The following is a 16,568-nucleotide window of genomic DNA, read 5'->3' as shown; positions in this document are numbered from 1 at the left end:
GGGCTCCAGGCGGAAGCGGCCCCCGAGGTTGACGCCAGCGGTAGCAGGGCGGGAGGCCGGAAGTAAACAAGCGATCCCTCCACCAATCAGAGCCACCCGAGACGGCTGACCAATCCGAGCAAGCCTCGGGGACGACCAGTCCGCGTTCAGCAGCGCACCGCTCTCCACCTATCACAGCGCCGAGGAGGCGGGGCTTTCCCCTTCCCCCAACGCGAGGGCGCGGCGGCGTGACGGACAGCCCGGGCGGCCAATGAGCGCCGCGCCAACATGGCGGCGCCCAGCCCGTGACGGGACGGCGGCGGCGACGATGTCGGGCCGCGGCGTGTGGCTGCGGGCGCGGGCGCGGCTCCGGCGCTTCCCGGCGCTGCTGGGGGGCTGCGGGGAGCAGGTGAGGGCCGAGGGGGGACACACGGGCCCCCGGTACCCCCCCGGTATTCCCCGGTACTCCCCCAGTACCCCCCCGGTGCCCCCCTTACTCCCTCTGTACCCCGCGGTGCCCCCCCGATACTCCCCGGGCACTCTCCGGTACCCCCCCCATATCCCCCCGGTACCCTGTAGCCCCCCGGTGCCTCCTCATTACTCCCCCAGGTATCCCTCGGTACTCCCCCAGTGCCCTCCCGGTACCCCACAGCCCCCCCCGGTAACCCCCCGGTACCCCCCGTACACCCTCGGTACCCCCCCGGTGCCCCTCAGCCCCTCCCCGGTGTCCCCCCGATACTCCCCCATATTCCTCCGGTACCCCACAGCCCCCCCGCGACCCCCCCCGGTACCCCCCGTTTCCCTCCCGGTACCCCAAAGCCCCCCGGTACCCCCCGGTGACCCCCCCATACCCCCCCATATCCCCCCGGTACTCTGCAGCTCCCCCGGTGCCCCCTCATTACCCCTTTGTTACCCCCCCGGTACTCCCCCAATACCCCCCGGTGCCCTCCCGTTTCCCCCCTGCCCCCCCCCGTTCCCCCCGGTAACCCCCCCCCACACCCCCTTTTAACCCCGTTCTCCCCCTCCCCGTCCCCCCCAGGCCGCCGCCTACGGGCGCTGCGTGGCCGCGGCCTCGGCGGGCAGCGGGGAGGTGCGGCGGGACGGCTGCCTGCGGGAGTTCAGGGCGCTGCGGGAGTGCTTCAACCGAGCGGTACGTGGGGAAAACGGGGAGATAACGGGGCTGATAACGGGGGGGGGACCGGTTGGTGCCACCCACGGTGACCGGCAGCGTCTCGGTTGTTTCCACAGGCAGCGGTGAGAACGTAACGGCGGCGATAGTCACGACACAACGATAGTCGTGACATGATGATAGTCATGACAGCACAACAAGGCAGGGGGAAGGAGTCCGGGGCTCCCAAAACGGCCAGCCCCAGCTCCCGGGCTCCTTCTCCCCGCCCCCGGCTCTTTCCCCGATTTATTTTAAAAAAAAATAAAGATTGGGATAAAAATGCTTCAGCTTTTTTTATTGATGTGCAGCACAGCCCCGGCGGGGTTGGGTTCTTCTCCTGGCGGCGCTGAGGAACATCGGGAGCTTCTTTGGTCCTTTGTGGTCACCCCGAAAACGCCAACAAGTCCTCGAAAAATGCCAACGAGTCCCCAAAAACACCAGTAAGTCCTCAAAAAAACACCAACGTGTCCCTGTCGGTGCTGCGGGTAGGGCAGGAGCCCGTCCTCTCCCTGCTGCGGGGTGCCAGGAGCTCCCCCTCCAGCTCCTTTTTGCCGTAAAAAGGCTCCTTGGTGCTGCAGGGGGGGGGACAAAGCACAAACCCACCCCCAGGCCTGCGGGGTCGTGCTTAGGATCGCGCTCTCCTGCCCCGGGCCTGCCAAAAGCTGCAGCTCAGAGCTCCCCGCTGCAGGATTTGTGCTTCGGGGCGGCGCGAAGGAGAAGCTCGCTGGCACGACGAGGTCCCGGGGGTTAAGGCCACGACCGTCACAACCGAGACACGCACGGGGGGGAGCGGCGCGGGGGGGTCCTGCTGGAGAAGCGGGGGCCGAATCCCCTTAAAGCAGGGGCTGGGGATTTCCTTCCAGCAGCGGGCACGCGGCTCAGAACCCGTCCCCGGCTCCACCAGGTCCTGCCGGGCACGAAACCCCCCCCCCCGAGGCTCGACGGCCGAAGCCACTCGGAGATCCGGCTCTAAAAAACCACCACAGTGATGAGGTCTGCAGGCTGCGGGCTGCGGAGGTTCCGCCGTTCCAGCGAGAGCTTTGGGATTTTTCTTTCTTACATTCGCGCGTCAGGGTGTAAAAATAAAACAACAATGGGATGAATCACCGGGCTGGGAGCCTGCAGCGAGCCAGGGCTCCGCGAGCAGCTCCTTCCCCTGCTCGTAAAACACAGGGGCACAGAACCCACACGGAGGGATGCAAACACGGCACGGAACGGGGCTGGGAGGAACACAACGACACAAACGGCTCCATCGAGTCAGAGAAGAGGTAGGTTTGCTTGAGCCAAGCCCCCCAGTCTGCCCTTTTTCCTTTTTTTTTTTTTTTTGCTCCTAAACGAGTCATTCTTTTGCAGAAAAAAATCAAGGCGGGGGGCAGGCTGCAGCCCCCGGGTTGAGCTTTGTAATGCACTTTGGAGAGGAGAAAGGAAGCTGGAGAAGAGAGGAGAGCGCACGGAGGGAGGAGAGCCAAGCTCGGCGGTATTGCTAGCGCGCCGCCGCCCGGCTGGGTCCCTGCGAGCAGAGGCAGCACAAGGGCAGCGGTTGTGCCCGTTTAAGGCAGCGTTTCTGCTCCACGGGGGGGTTCCAAAGCCACAGCCACCTCCTGACCACGCAGGGCTGACAGCGCCCACGTCAGGAGGGACGCCGAACGCTTGGCTGTGCCTGGCCCGGTGCTGCTCCAGGAGGGAAGCTCCCCGAGGCAGGAATCTGCCCCTAGAGCGGGGCAAGGGGGGGGCCGGGCGGGGGTCCCGGCAGAGCAGGGAATCCTTTCCAGGCAGGGGAACCTCATGGGGGAGCCCCTCGGGTCTGAAAGGGGAGCTGCGAGCCGGGGGGGGAAGGCGATCGGGTAGGAACCCAGATGTGAGAACGATTTGATAGCAACGAGATGCAAAAAGGACCCTCAAGAGCCACCCGGGGGGGGAGCCCGGTTGGGTGGCAGCCCCTGCCAGGCAGCGGGCACCCAGGGGTGCTGCCCTTCCTCGCTGCCATCCCCGCAGCCCCCCGGGGTGCGCGCAGAGCGGTGGCACCCCCGCAGAGCCCGCAGAGCACCCGAGCAGGCTCCGAGCACGGCCCCGGGGGTCCTGCAAGGTGCTGCGGGCTCCGAGCTACCACTGCCCATCTCAAACCTTCCCCACGGACCCCCACGGCCACCCCCAGCCCCCCTCACACGCTGCCGTCAGCCCCCCCCAGCTGCCGGAGCCGCCGGCTGCGCACCACTTGCTGCGCCCCCTCCGCCACCTGGCTCAGGCGCGTCTCCAGCGCGCTGCGGAGGTCGTTGACTTTCACATCGGGGAGGGGGTTCAGGCCGATTAAAACCCCTGCCCCCTGCGCCCCTTCCTCCTCCTCCTCCTCCTCATCCTCCCCTTCCTTCTCCTTCTCCTCCTGGGGGGGGAGCAGCTCCCGTCTCCGGCGGCGCAGGTCGAGGTCTGCCTGCAGCTTGAGGTCGCGGTTGGGTTTGAGGTCGTGCTCCTGCCGGCTCCTGTCCCCGCGGGTGGCGGCGTTCTCCGGGCTGGGTTTCTTCTCAGCATCGTTCACGAGCCGCCCTTCCACGCGCCTCTGCTTGCTCCGGAGGCTTCCCTGAGGGTCCTGAGCCAATTCCACCGCGTTCTCCCCACGGTCTCCGTCCTTCCCCTGCCCTTTGCTGGCCCCCTCGGCCCCCTCAGCTCCCCGCTGCTCCCGCGGGTGCTGCTCGCTCCCGGCCACCTTCAGTTTGCTCGAGGAGCCCGGGGCAACTGCCGGCTCTCTGGGCTCCACCTGACCCAGAGCTTTGGCTTTCAGCTCTGCTCCCGAGTCTCTTTCCAGGCCTTTTCCTGCCGCTCTCGGAACTTTGGCAGCCCCCGGCGGCTCTCTTTGGATGGGAGCTGTGGCCGCTTCCACGGCTTTCAGGGAATTCTTCTCCTGGACGTCTCTCCCAGCTTTGGCTCCTCCGAAATCCTCCGCCAAGGGCTTCTTTTCCAGCTGGTTTCTGGCATCCTGGGCGTCCCAGTTCTCCGGGACCTTTTTAGCAGCTCTGTCGCTCTCCTGCTGCGGCGCCTTCCGCTCCCTGGGAGGAACCCCAGGAACCTCGCGCCTGTGCCCGGCCTCTTCCAGCTTTCCTGCCGTGCCCCTGCGCTGCTCGGCTGACTCCGCAGGCTGCCTGCCCAGCCCCGGCTCGGGGGGCTCCTTACCCCCTGCCTTGGCAGCAGCTTCTTGTTTAGCCCCCGGGCTCTCCTCCTCCTTGCTCTTGGCCAGAGGCGCGGCGGGCTCCTGCTGCATTTCTGCTGCGGAGGAAAAACTGACAATGAAACCTTTTCCTTACAGCAAGCGACGGGTTCCCTTCCCCTGCCACCACATCCTGCAAAAGGGGCTCCCCCACAGTCAGGCAGGGATCTGCAGAGGGAATTTTGCTGCGTGCCAAAGGGCCTCGGATCCCCCCCAGCCTGATTTCGGAGCTGCTCTGAGCAGTGACCGCTGCTCACGCTCCCCCCCGTGTTCTCCTCACCTTGCTTTGGCTTCTCCTCTCCTCCCTCCTCCTGCCTCTGCTGGTGGATCTCCTTGTGCTGCTCTTCGATCACAGCCAGCAGCTTCGCCTGCTGGTCGAGCAGCTGCTTCTGCTGCACTTGCTGCTCTTTGATCACCTGCAGCAGCACCGCGTGATCGAGCAGTTTCGCCTGCCCAGCATCTAGAAGAGAAAAAGGAAAAAAAATAAGGAAAAAAAAAAATCCCTGACCCCAAATCCTCACTGAGCATCTCCCAGCACTCGAGGGGCTGCGGTGCCTTTCCTCAGCGGGGCAGTGCTGCCCTGCAAACGGAAAGCAAAAGGAGGCAGTGGAGGGGCTGAGGGTGCCCGCACGCGGCTCCTGGGCTTGCAGGGAGCAGCCGGGGGCGATCGAGGCCAAGCAGAAGTGACTCAGGCTGATTCACTCGCTGCAAACCCCACGTCAGGCCCAAAGTATGAGCCCCGGGTCTGCACGGAAACGCTGCTGCCTCCTCTCCTCCCGGACAGTCGGACGTATCCCAGCCGAGGGCCGGGGCCGCTGCCGCTCGCCTCCCCCAGCAGCAGCTCGAGGTGTCTCCAGCCTGCCGTGCCCCGGAGGAAATCGTGTCAAAACCAATCTCCTGCGAAACGCCCTTTAAATTAAAAAGGGATGCTGCCTGCTAATCCCTTCCCGGCACACGCTGCCTCCCCCGTCCCGCTAATAACCACAGCGAAGTGTTTCCAGTCCCCATCACAGCCCTTAGCCAAGGGCCTCTGGAATTCCCCTCTCACTGCGCTGCCGAAAGCTGGGTGAGGAGGTGAGGAGGGGGAATTCGGCCCCTTCCGAGAGCAATTGACTTCTCGAGATCTGTTTATTTTTCACACTTTGCTCCGGGTAAGCACTGGGAGCAGCAGGCACTCCTCTGCCTCATCCTCCAGGACCACGGGTCCCAGCTCGGCATGGGAACGTTTGGGCCGGGCCCGCAGCGAAGGTTTCAGCCAAATCAAAGAATTTCACAGCAAAGGCTTCAGCCAAATCAAAGAATTTCTCCCCGAGAGCTTCGCAAACATGTGTGAGTGTGTGCGTGACACACCTCTTCCAGGCAAACAACAGGCTGTGCCGCCTCCCCGCTCCTCCTTTGATCTCGGAAAGGCCCCGGCCAGCGCTCGGGCTGGATCTGAAAGGCGTCCTTCATAAAAAACATCCCCAACAATCACCCAGCGGAAGCACTCGGGTTCACGCCGCCCAGGGCAGCTGCAGCCACGGCTCCGAGGAGCAGCCCCGAGGTTTGGAGATGGGAGAGCTCCCTGGCATGTTCCCCAGGCAGAGATGGAAGCCCCAAAAAGACTCCGACCCCAAATCCTCCCCGAAACGTGCAGAGTCCCCGTAGCCAGTACCCGCTACAAGCTTTTCACACTCAGCTTTTTCAGCCCTGTTGCAACGCAAAAAGGTAAGAAATGAGTTAAAAACCAAGAAACGAGTTAAAAACCAGGACGTGGCCACCGAACCAGGAGGGCAGGAGGCGCCCCACGAGCACAGCCTGCTGGCTGCAATGCCCACGGACGTCCCATCAGGTCCGGAGCAGAGCCCCAGGGCATCAAACCCAGGGAACTGCACAGCCTGGGGACAGTGCCGTGAGCCACCCTGGCTCCAAAACCCCCACGGCACCACAAATTTGGGGGCCCAGCAGCAGCACCCTGAGGACGGGGCAGGCCGGGTTCCCCCCTCCCTGTGCTAACGACCCCAGGGCGATGCCCAGGCACCTCTCTCTGCCTCCGGGCTCTGAGTTTTGCAGAACCCAAAGGGTTTCAGGCTGGCTGCGCTCGGGTTGAGTCAGCACTGCTGGCACTGGAGCAGGAAGCCGGGGCTGGCCCCCAGTGACTCACGTCCCGGAGCCGGCCTCGCCTTGCCAGGGACCTCTCCGGGAGCGTGCCAGCCTCCGCCGGAGGCGTTAGCCCGCTGCAGACAGGCACCGAGCACTGAGGTGACGACAGCCCAAAGCTATGTGCTCCCCAGAGCCAGGACAGGCAGCGCTGGCACGTCCCTCCCGCAGAGGAATCCGGTGCTCACAGCCCAGGTCCCGGGTCCCGGGGCCAAGCACTCACCCTCCAGCTTGCTCTCCGCGTTCTCGGGTTGTTTCTCCTCCACATTCCTGCTCTCCCTCGGCTCCGGCTGCTGGGGCTGGGCTGGGGCAGCTCCATCCGGGAGGGGCAGCTCCTGATTCTCACCTGGGGGAGAAAGAAAAAAAAAACAACAGGCCCCACGCTCAGCAAGGGCTGCCCAGGAGAGGTTCTCCGCAAGGACTCCGCGCCATGCCGGCCCCGCCTGCCCAAGCAGCGCCGCTTACATTCAACCCGGCGGCTGCGAGGGAAGCAATAAAAAAAATATATATATATATAAATAAATAAATTAACAACCTCATAGAGCGGTGGCAGCGAGCCAGCGCTAACTACCTCGGCCAATTAAAATGCGAGAGGGGTTCCGAGCAGCTTTTAGACGGGCACTTAGCAATGTGTTACCTGTCAAGAGCTCCCGGCTCCGCGTCCCCAGCGAGTTCGGAGACGCAGGGGAACAGCACGGCACCTGACATTTGGTAGGCCAGCCAACAACTGTTTGACAGATATTCCAGGAGCTGTCAAAGCCACCAGATTCCTGCCTTTCCCCAGCAGCTGCCGCAGGGGCCGTGCGTGTTCCCGGGCTGATCTCGTGCAGCGGAAAGGAAAGGCTGGGACGTGGGTAGGAGTAACCAGGGGCAGCTTACAGGGCGAGAGGAATCCGCTGGGGTGAGCCGCTGCAGCGGGAGCTTACCGGGCTCGGCTTCCTTCTCTGCAGCCTCCTCTGCTTTCCTGGGGGGCTGCAGCTTTGTTTTCTCCCCAGCCTCAGCTTTCTGCTCCCCGTCCGGCGCTGGCTGGGCCGGCTGCTGCTCCTTGTAGGGCGGCCTGCCGCCCTGCTGCACCTTCCCCTCCGGGACGTGCTTGGGATTCTTCGCTGGCTCGTCGGTCCCTCCCCGCGGTCGGTTCTCAGCCATCGCTTCCTTCCCTTCTTTCGGGCCCAGTGCCTCTTCCTGGGGATGGGGCTGGGGCTGGGCCGGCTCCTGCGGCGCGGCGGCGCCTTTGGCTGCCCCGAGCTTGTTCTCGTCGGACTCCTCCCGCTCCCGGCCCGTGTCCACCTGCACCTCGTCCCGCGGCACGGGCGGCTCGTGGCGGTGCGCTTCCCCCACGGGCAGGGCGATCCCTAGGGCAGACAGCAGGCAGGGTTACAGGGGGCAAAAATAACAGCCAGCAGGCTCCCAGCACGCGCAGCCGTGCCCGGTACCCGTCACCCTTCTGCTTCCTCACCGAGAGGCTGCGCCCCTAACGAGCCCCAAACACTAAATCGCCTTCAGCCCACGGGGCAGCCAGCTGAGATCAGGACCCTGACCTCACCGAAGCGCTCTCACGCACCTCCCAACCCCAAAGCTGATGCCCCTGCCCCAAATTCCCTCCTTACCTTGGTCGGGCCGGTCGAGCTGCACTTTCTCCTCCAGCTTCCCTCTCTCCTCGTCCCTCTTGGGTACCTCCATGGGCACCTTGATCTGCGGCTGCTCCATCTCCTCCTTTTCATCCAGCAGCTTCGGTTTATCGCGGTCATCCTCCGCCTCCTCCACCGCGGGGTTCTGCTCTGTGGACGGAGGGTTCATCGCGCCGGGTTACGCGCGGCCGCGCCGCCGCAACCCCCTTCCGCCAGCACGAGCCTGCAGCTGCTTCCCCACGGAGGGGCTGGGGGCTTTGTTCTGCCCCCCCGAGGGGCTGGGGGCTTTGTTCCGCTCGCCGTTTGCTCTCCCTGCAGCCTCTCCGACGAAGCCACGAGCGCGGAGCCGCTGCCGCTGCGAGCCCGTGCCGCCAGATGGTAGCATCCGCCCGGCTGCCCGCCGCGGGGCACGCGAGCGCAGGGAGCCCCCAGCACCCACCCGCACCGCAGAGCAGCTCCAAGCCTTTTTTTTTATTAATTTTCTTTGCTTTTTTCCCCTTTTTTTTTGCAAGAGCATTCCCGTAGCCCTCCCGATGACGCGAGGAGCAGGAGGGAGAGGAGCGGCGAGACCCCGGGGAAGGCGGCACGCAGCCAGGAGCTCAATCAGGACAGGGTCCTGAGGGATCTGGGGCTCTTGTCACCCCTCCCCAAAGGGATGGGGGGCTCCTGGGACACGGGACCCAGCACCAGAGCAGCCCCGTGGGAGCTCCTGGGGTCCGAGGGGGCCCTGCTGGCCCCCAGACCTGCCCCGTGTGAGCACGGGGCTCGCTCTCCCCTGGAAGAGCAGCGGAGGAGGAAACGTGATTGTTTCCCAGCACTGAAGTTGTACTGTGCTTTTTTTTTTTTTCCCATCCAACAAAGAGCAAAAAAAAAAAAAAAAAATCGTCTTCTGTAAGAAAAAATTCCCAACTCTCCCCCCTCCGTTTGCCCTCCCCCCCCCCCCCTTGTGATTTCCTTTGGGGAATTAATTCTATAAACATCTTTCAATTTTCTCCTCCCCCTCCGCAGGGCTGGTGCGATTTATTACGAGATGAACTCATGGGAAAGAGGAGATTGCCACAACTTCAGCTGCGTGGGCCTTACCCAAGTTGGGAAAAGGAAAAAAAAATAATAAAATAAATAAAAAAAAAAAAAGAACAAGTCGTGGCCCAGAGGGAGCCGTGCCAGGAACACCCCGGGCTCCTTGGCCCCGGGCGCGAAGGGCCGCGCGCCGGCGCTGGCTGGCGGTCAGCACCTCCCTGCCTCGGCGCTGCTGCTGGGAGGGGAAAAAAAAAAAAAGGATTGGGGTTTTCTGAGAAACCCCAGCCTGGTGCTCAGGGGTCTCTCCCTCTTTGAGGGAGTGCCCAGAGTTCAGCGAGTCAGGGCAGGACGCTCCTCCTTTCAGGAATAATCCGAGCGCAGGAAGCGGTGCCCGCTGCTGGCCGGGGGCCCTGGGAAAAAAAAAAGGGGAAAAAAAAGGGGAAAAAAAAAAACAAACAGGAGAGGAAGTTTTCCAGGCAAACGGAGGAGCTGGGGCCGGAGCGAGCCCCGCGTTGGGCACACGGCGCTGTGGCAGGTGCCGGTGCCAGCGCCGCCCGGGGAGGCCGCGAGGAGCGCCAGCCCGAAATCACGGGCGGGCTTCCACGGCCCGGCAAACAATGCGAGGAGGAGGCAGAAAGAAAACAGCGACGAAAACAAAAAAGTCTCCAACGCCATAATAAGCCAAAGTTGCCTCTGAGCCGTCATTTGCTCAGCGGGAAACAAAATTAAGTTCATCATCGGGGCGTGAATTAACGACCTCGCGCGCGGCATGGAAACCGAGAAGGGGCCGCGTGCGGTTTGCAGAGAACAATTTTGCTCGGGCTGTGTAATAATCACTCTGACTGTCTAGTCGCCCTTCGGGTCCCTTCGGAGCGCGTTACAGTAATGCTGCGCCTCTTAATGTTTTATGAGCGGCGCTGGACTTTACAGGCAGGGGCTGAGAGGCTGTAAAAGCTTCTTGGCTTTACAACAACAAAACCCCGGCGCTCGCCCCGCCGAGGGCTCGCCGCTCCCGGGGCTCCGCTCGCCTTCGCCGAGGCTTTCTGCAGCTGGTTTGTGCGGGCGTGTGCGCGCCTCTGTCTTGTGGTTTGCCAGCAGCCTCTCCAGGCTGCAATAAAATTTCACGATTAGCAACCTAAAAGCTTCCCTTCCCCCTCTCGCTCCCGGTTGGGGCGGCAGCGGCGAGCCCGGGAAGGTTTTAAAGCCCTCCCCGCAGGGCTCTCACCGCGCTGTGTCCGCCGCAGGAGCGCCGAGCTTCAACCGCTTGAGCCCCCCGAAATGGAGCGACCCCGTTTTGCAAGGCTGTACGGGATGGGAAACCCCTTGCAGAAAGCGAGGGGAAGGGATAGGGGCACACCAGCCCCCCCAAAACCCCCGGGGAAAGCCAGGCTGCCCCACGCAGCCCCTTGGGGACACGGAGAGAGCCCCCCTTCAACCCAGCCCGAGCGGCGCCTCCGGGAGCTCCCCCCCGGCGGGCGCAAGGGTTCCAGATTTCACAAGGTTATCGAATGGCATCCCTGAAATTAGTTCACAGTTGTCTCCTGACGCACCAGCAGTAAAAAAAACCCACCCCAATTACCAGAGGCTGCCGGTTCCTTTTCTGTGTCACAGGCGCTATTAAAAGCTCGCTCGCACAAGGCACCGGGGAGAGCTGCGGCAGCGCCAAGCTGCTCCCGCGGCGCTCGGGAAGCGTGCAGAGCCCTCGGCTCCACGCACAGGGCTCCTCCAGCACACAGCACGGCCCTAATAAATAGAAAATAACCCGCAGGCACGCTGCCTGCAGCCGAAGGGGTCTCGTCTCGGGGTTAACGCCTGCCCGAGGAGGCTTGGTGCCCGCGGAGCAGCCGAAGGGGGACCCCGGTGTCACCTGCGGCCGGGGGACCCCACGGCCACGGGGAGCACGGCCAAGTCGAGGGCTTCCCGTGGCAGCGGGCGCTCTCCTCACGGCGTGAATCGGGGCTTTGTTCGCCGGGATTGCACAACGCCAGGGAAGGGAAAGGAAGCGGCAAGCAGCGAGTAAGGAGCTGAAAAATATTACAAAATCTTAATCCGCCCCGCGAGACCCTCTGGGGTGCTTTCAAATACAGAGAGAAATTGCCTAATTAGCTTTTTTTCTTTTTTTTTTTCTTTTTTTTTAAATGGATAATTGCCTTCATGAGCTTTCACGGGCAGCTTAGCAACCTTTTAACGTGCGCGCGCGCACGGCGCGGAGCGGCTGAAGGGTTCTGAAAGGGGTTTTATACCTTTCCCGAGGAGCTGCTGACAGCAAAACCTCCAGCCATCCAGGCTGGGGCTGCACCGGGCGCTGGGGTGTCGTTAGGAAAAACACCACTCGGAGCTCGCTGGTCAAGCCGCGTTCACATAAAAGGGCAATGTTCTAATATTCATCATCCCCGGGCCCACGGGGCAGGGTTTTAATGAAAGTCTGCACAGTTCTGCCCCGTGCACCATCAAAGAGGCCAATAAATGCCAAGCACACGCTGCTGAGGACCAGGGGAGAAGGCTCAGCACCTCCTGGGGCTGCCCTGCTGAGCTGTGCACCCCCTGTGCCCCCACCCCTGCCCCGTGCCAGGAGCAGGACCAGGCACGGGCTGCTCCGGAGCGCAGGACGCAGCTGCCAAAGCATTTATCCAGGCTGTGGGCTCGGAGCTCTGCAGAATACTCCAGGAGGAGCAGCAGCACGAAGAAAGGAGCTGTTTAGTGCCCCTCACCGGGGCGCAGGGAGGCTCAGCTCCAAGGAGCAGCACCCAGCAACCCCCGACACCGCTTCTCCTCCTGTCCTCCTCCTCCAGCACCACGGGGACGTGCCAGGGGGGATGCTGAGCCTCCACGGGGAGCCCAGCCCCGGGGTTTGGCCCAGGGGAGGTTTAGGAAGTGAGGGTGCCCCAAACGGATCCCTCCTGGGTAGGGGTATTTGGTCCAGAGGTGAGCACCCCGCGGGGAGGATGCTGATGAGCTCTGGGGGCACACAGAGTACAGCAGGGCAGCCCCCGAGCCAAGCCTCCTGCGCTGCCACCCTGCTTCACGTGGAGAAGAAGTGAAGAAATTCAGCAAACTCCACGGACACCGCCGTTTATGGGCCCTTTTTTTATTTTCCCAGCCACGAGCACCCGAAAGGAGCAGCTGTTCTTTGGCCGTTACCGCTCCCAAATTAACCAAGGCGGAAAAATTCAATCGCATCCCCCCTCCCGGCCCTGCTGGGCGCGCACCATTAAGGGATTGAGAGCAGCTTCTGCTCGCAGCTCGCGGGCACCCCGGCGCCTGGGAAGGCTCACGCCTCGCTGGGGTGAGCTTTGAGGGTGAAGGGAGAAAAAAAAATCAGCACTGGCAGGGTCGGTGCAGCCCCGAGTGAATGTTATCGGCGGCAGCACCGGCGTCGGGGAGACACCCAGAGCCGCTGGGCAGGAACGCGGCCAAGAAGCAGGAGGGAGGATGGATAACCTCCAGGAGAGGCAGCCCTCCTCCGGCTTCCGCTCTCAATCTCCGCGAGGAGATTTCAAGGCCCCCGAAGAACAAAAAAAAAAAAAAAAAAAAAGCCCGAGGAGAAGCAAAGGAAAATAAACTGAAGGAACAGGACGCAGCCGAGGGGGAGCGCGGGGTCAGGCGACACCTGCTAGCGGTGGCCTTGCGAGGCGAGCCCGCAGCTGGGGACGGGAGGGAGCGGCCGTAATTCCATCAGCGGGCACAGTAAACAAATAATAAATAACGTGAACCGGTAAACAAAGCCGAGGCATAATCACAGGCTTTGTCAGAGCTCAAACCGAATCCTAATTTATATCCTCGCCACCGAAAAAAAAAAAATAAATAAATAAATAAATAAAAAGGCAGTGCCCGTAAATTTACATACCTCTGAGCAGGGTGAGTGGGGGTTGTTGGCAGCAGGGGCAGCGTGCTGGGAGCTGCCCTGTTTGGCCACTCAGCCCTTGCACAGGTGGCCACCGCTGAGCTGTCCCCAAGTTCACTGCCCCCACGGGGAGGGGACACCCGTGCCCTGTCCCCAGCCCCCCACCCTCCCCTTCCCCAAAAAACAACCCCAAAGGGCACCGGAGAGCTGCCTGGAAACCACCCTGCGCCCACCACACTGAAAAAATAAAATAATTTAATAAGTGGAGCTGGGGACACGACCCGAGCAGGCACACACCTGGCATTTTGACAGGGTCCTGCTCCATTCTGCTCTCCTCTCTTTCCAGGTGCTCCAAGCCCACCGCTTCTGTCCTCACCGGGGCGTCCTCGGTGGCAGACAAGGTGGTGTAGGTGCTGATAACCAGCATTCCCAGCCCAATCCACAGGATGATCTGCAGGGAGCAGAGCCAGGGTTAGCACAGAACAAACGGGACTGCTCCGCACGGCGTTTGTCACGCAAATGGGTCCCCAAACAATTCGGAGCTCGGCGCAATCACACGTGCCAGTAAGACAAGAGAGAAGGGTAAGAGGCAAATAAGTTGTGTTTGGATGCAGAGGCACAACGTGAGAGCCTCGGACGCTGGAAGCTGCAGAAATGACAACTCCTGCATCAGAAGGAAGCGGACAGGGCACAGGAACAGAAAAATGCACGTGGTGGAGAGGAGCCCAGCTGCAGAGGCTCGCTGCCTGCTGCTTCCAGCAGCTACTTTGGAGGACCACAAAATCCAGCCTGGCTGAGAGCAGAGGTGCCCAACCTGTGTACGGGCAAGGAAGGGTTCCAGTTAAATCATTTAAAATGTCTTATTTCTGAGTAAGGCCTCCACACACCAGCCCTGGAGGTTAATGCTCCAGGAACGTGGTCAGGGCTAAGAGGAAGCTGCCAAGAAGCAAATCAGCGAGCCCCAGAAAGCTGGGAGCAAACGGGGGGAACGCAGCAAGGCAGAACCTGGGTCCCGCGCAGGGAAGGGCTCCAAGAACTTCTCCGACAAGGCTGCCAGCCTGCAAACTGCAGCGTTTTGTGTGCCCCTCACGGCCACTGCGGGGTCCCCACCTCCAGCTCCTGGGGCAAGGACGCCAATTTTTCCACCCCAAGCCTGAGCAGAACAACTTCCCCCGTGCAGGCAATGGTGCCAAAGTCTCCCTCTGCCAAGGAATCCTGCCTCCTGCTCCGTCCTCCAGGAGCTGCCCGGCCCTTCAGGTGAATAAATCCCCCTCCTGCTGCCACCTCAGCAGCTCACGAGGGGACGGGGAGAGTCCCACGGGATTCATCCTCTGCCTCGCCCCCCCCGGAGTCCTTACCCTGCAGCACAATTAACAAAAGGCAGGAGAAAAGGGATGCGGCTCGGCCTGAGAGGAACCAGAAGCGGCCGCTGGGGACCATTAACGCAACCGGGAGCTGCCGTGGGCTACCGGAGGGAGGCAGGAGATGGAAAATAAAAAAAGGGGGGGGGGGACAGAGATTGAAAGGCAAAGGCCAAGCAGGGCCAGCCCTGAGGGAAGGACGGGGCTGGAGCTTTGCTCCCCTCGTTGCTGGGCTGCCCAGGAGCGGGGTCAGCGCCCCGGGAACCCGCGGCCCCCCCGCCACGGAGACGCCTTGGGAAGGAAGGGGCCGGCAGGACACGGAGCAGCTCCGGGCTGGGGACAGGCACGGTCAGGGAGCAGAGGGCAGATCTGAGAGCCTCTGGAGAGGAAACAGAAGCGCAGGCTGCTTGCTGCCTGCCTCGCCGGGCGGCTGCACAAAGAGCAGACATCCTGCCAGCCTGCCCCGCGCCGCGCGCTCAGCGGGTCCCTGCCCTCGGCGCGGGGGCTCCTCCGCTTCCTCCCCCCAGCAGAAAGGTTTCTGGTGGCCGCCCCGGCCCCTTCCAGAAACAACAGCAGAGAGGAAGAGCGTTCCCACAAAGGGGAGCTATTCTGGTGCCACAGGAACCGGGAGAGATGGGGGAGAGAAGGGAACCGTAGGAAACGGCTGAGAACACCCAGCGTTTCCAAAGGGGGGGGGGGGGTTGTTGGTTCTTATCTTCATAGGGAGCCAGGGGCTCGAATGCCTTGGACTCTGCCCCCTCTGATTGTTTAAGGTTTGGAGATCATCTGCGAGCTTCCCAGGGCGCTGGGTAGGGGCACACGTGGCAGGGGGAGGCCGGGGAGCTGCAGCCGTCCTGCGCCTCCGTGCTCAGCCACCCCGGGAATGGCACAGGACCTGGAGGAGGAGGAGGAGGTCTGTGCTTCGGACCAGGTCCACAGAGATGCTCGTGGCACACAAAACCAGGCTCTTTGTACTCGGGGGGACACCCAGGGAAAGCTCTGGCAATCAGGGGACCAAAAGCTGCGAGGCCTCGGTGGCCCCAGGAGCTGGGCACAGCTCAGCAACCACCCAAAGCAGCTGGAGCAGAGAACTGGGAGCAAGGGAAGCAGCACTGCAGGGCTGCTGTGACCCCATGTCTGATCCCATGGGAAGAATCGGCCCCCCACGTGTGAGAAGGGGACCTGCCGAGAGCAGAGAGCCCTCTCCAGGGCTCCTTAAGGGGCAGTCAGCACAGCAGGAGTCCCCGGAGAGCAGCGCCGCGAGCCCAGGAGCTCACAGGAGGAAGTTTACGCGGCCGTTTCCTCTGCTGGTTGCTTTCCCTCGGCCGTCCTTCCTCCCAGAAGACAGCTCGACCTTTTTGCACAGCGCTGTCATCAACCAAAGCCTCTCACCACGCCTGAGCCAGCAGCGGGACACGAGAAGGGTGTTTGTCTCCCCGGGGCTGCTCTGGGCACCGAGGGGAGGAAGGCAGAGCAGGGGACCCTCGGATAGGGGAGGTGCTCGGGGTGCTGGACAGACCCAGAGAGCCCACGGCGAGGGAAACCCTTCCCATCCACACTTCCCGACCCCGAGCAGCCTCGTGGTGGCTCCTCTGCCCCACGCAGGACGAGGAAGCCAGGCTCCAGCACCAGGAGCCTCGCTGGGAGCTGAGCTGTTTGCAAACCTCAGCAGGGCTCTGCCAAACCTCGCCCGGCCCCGGGGGGCAGCAGGAGAGGGAGCTGCACCTTTAGGGAGGGCACGCTCCTCCCCAGCCCGTTCCCAGCCCTGCTGCCTGGCTTTCAAGCTTTTCACCTCCTCAAGTTGCTCTAACACCTCTCAGAAAGCCCCAGCCCCAGCCTGACCAGCAGCTGTGCCAATTAACAACGCTAATTAACAACTCACTGACAGAAGCCAGGGCTTTTTGCTGGCCAGCAAAGATCTGGGACTGCCCCCATCCCTCCCCCGGAGCCCTCTGTGCTGCTGTGGGTGCAGCTCCCACCCCGCAGCCCAGGCTCCATCCTCCCAGCTCCGAAAGGGAAGCGGCACGGATCGGAGGCGGCCCCATAAAAGCAGCACTGGGAGAGCCCAGGGAGCTCCAGCAAGCACCAGAGCTGGATTTGAGGAGGGGGCTCAGGGTGGGAGGGGAACACTCACGTGCGTTGTTCAGGCCCAGGGCTGGCTCCTTCTCCCCCCGCCTGCCGCTCTCACAGGTTTGGATGGAGCAGGGCGCCTGATCAAAGCGAGCAGGAA

General features: G+C 62.6%; 2 protein-coding genes across 6 annotated transcripts in view; one reads left to right on the top strand and one right to left on the bottom strand.

Moving 5' to 3' along the window:
* The first annotated feature begins 229 nt into the window (after positions 1-229).
* On the top strand, positions 230-9,276 carry NDUFAF8 (NADH:ubiquinone oxidoreductase complex assembly factor 8). 4 transcript variants are annotated; one of them, XR_014684701.1, is made up of 4 exons: positions 230-388; positions 1,019-1,129; positions 1,456-1,587; positions 9,122-9,276. XR_014684701.1 is itself a non-coding variant. In XM_084492672.1 (3 exons), exons 1-3 carry the CDS (start codon positions 251-253, stop codon positions 1,495-1,497), a joined length of 291 nt encoding a protein of 96 aa, XP_084348798.1. In that variant the 5' UTR covers positions 230-250; the 3' UTR covers positions 1,498-2,518. The 4 variants fall into 4 exon arrangements, 3 of the variants coding, with proteins under 3 accessions (XP_084348798.1, XP_084348800.1, XP_084348799.1); XM_084492672.1 differs by lacking the exon at positions 9,122-9,276 and having other exon boundaries at positions 1,456-2,518; XM_084492674.1 differs by lacking the exons at positions 1,456-1,587; positions 9,122-9,276 and adding an exon at positions 1,228-1,429.
* The window catches only part of SLC38A10 (solute carrier family 38 member 10), a 29,979-nt gene continuing 15,886 nt past the window's right edge, over positions 2,476-16,568 (bottom strand). The window contains exons 11-16 of one of the 2 annotated variants that reach the window (XM_084492669.1): positions 13,275-13,428; positions 8,093-8,263; positions 7,412-7,837; positions 6,709-6,831; positions 4,627-4,806; positions 2,476-4,405 (exon numbers count right to left, since the gene is read on the bottom strand). In XM_084492669.1, the coding sequence (XP_084348795.1) occupies positions 3,309-4,405; positions 4,627-4,806; positions 6,709-6,831; positions 7,412-7,837; positions 8,093-8,263; positions 13,275-13,428 (2,151 nt within the window). In that variant the 3' untranslated portion in view covers positions 2,476-3,308. The remainder of the gene's footprint in view (positions 4,406-4,626; positions 4,807-6,708; positions 6,832-7,411; positions 7,838-8,092; positions 8,264-13,274; positions 13,429-16,568) is intronic. The other variant, XM_084492670.1, reaches the window with a different exon arrangement.

Source organism: Aythya ferina (genome assembly GCF_964211825.1).
Source record: "Aythya ferina genome assembly, chromosome: 18".
NCBI classification, from domain to species: domain Eukaryota; kingdom Metazoa; phylum Chordata; class Aves; order Anseriformes; family Anatidae; genus Aythya; species Aythya ferina.
Note: the sequence above shows the minus strand (reverse complement) of the source record. Positions and strands in the feature narration are given on the sequence as shown.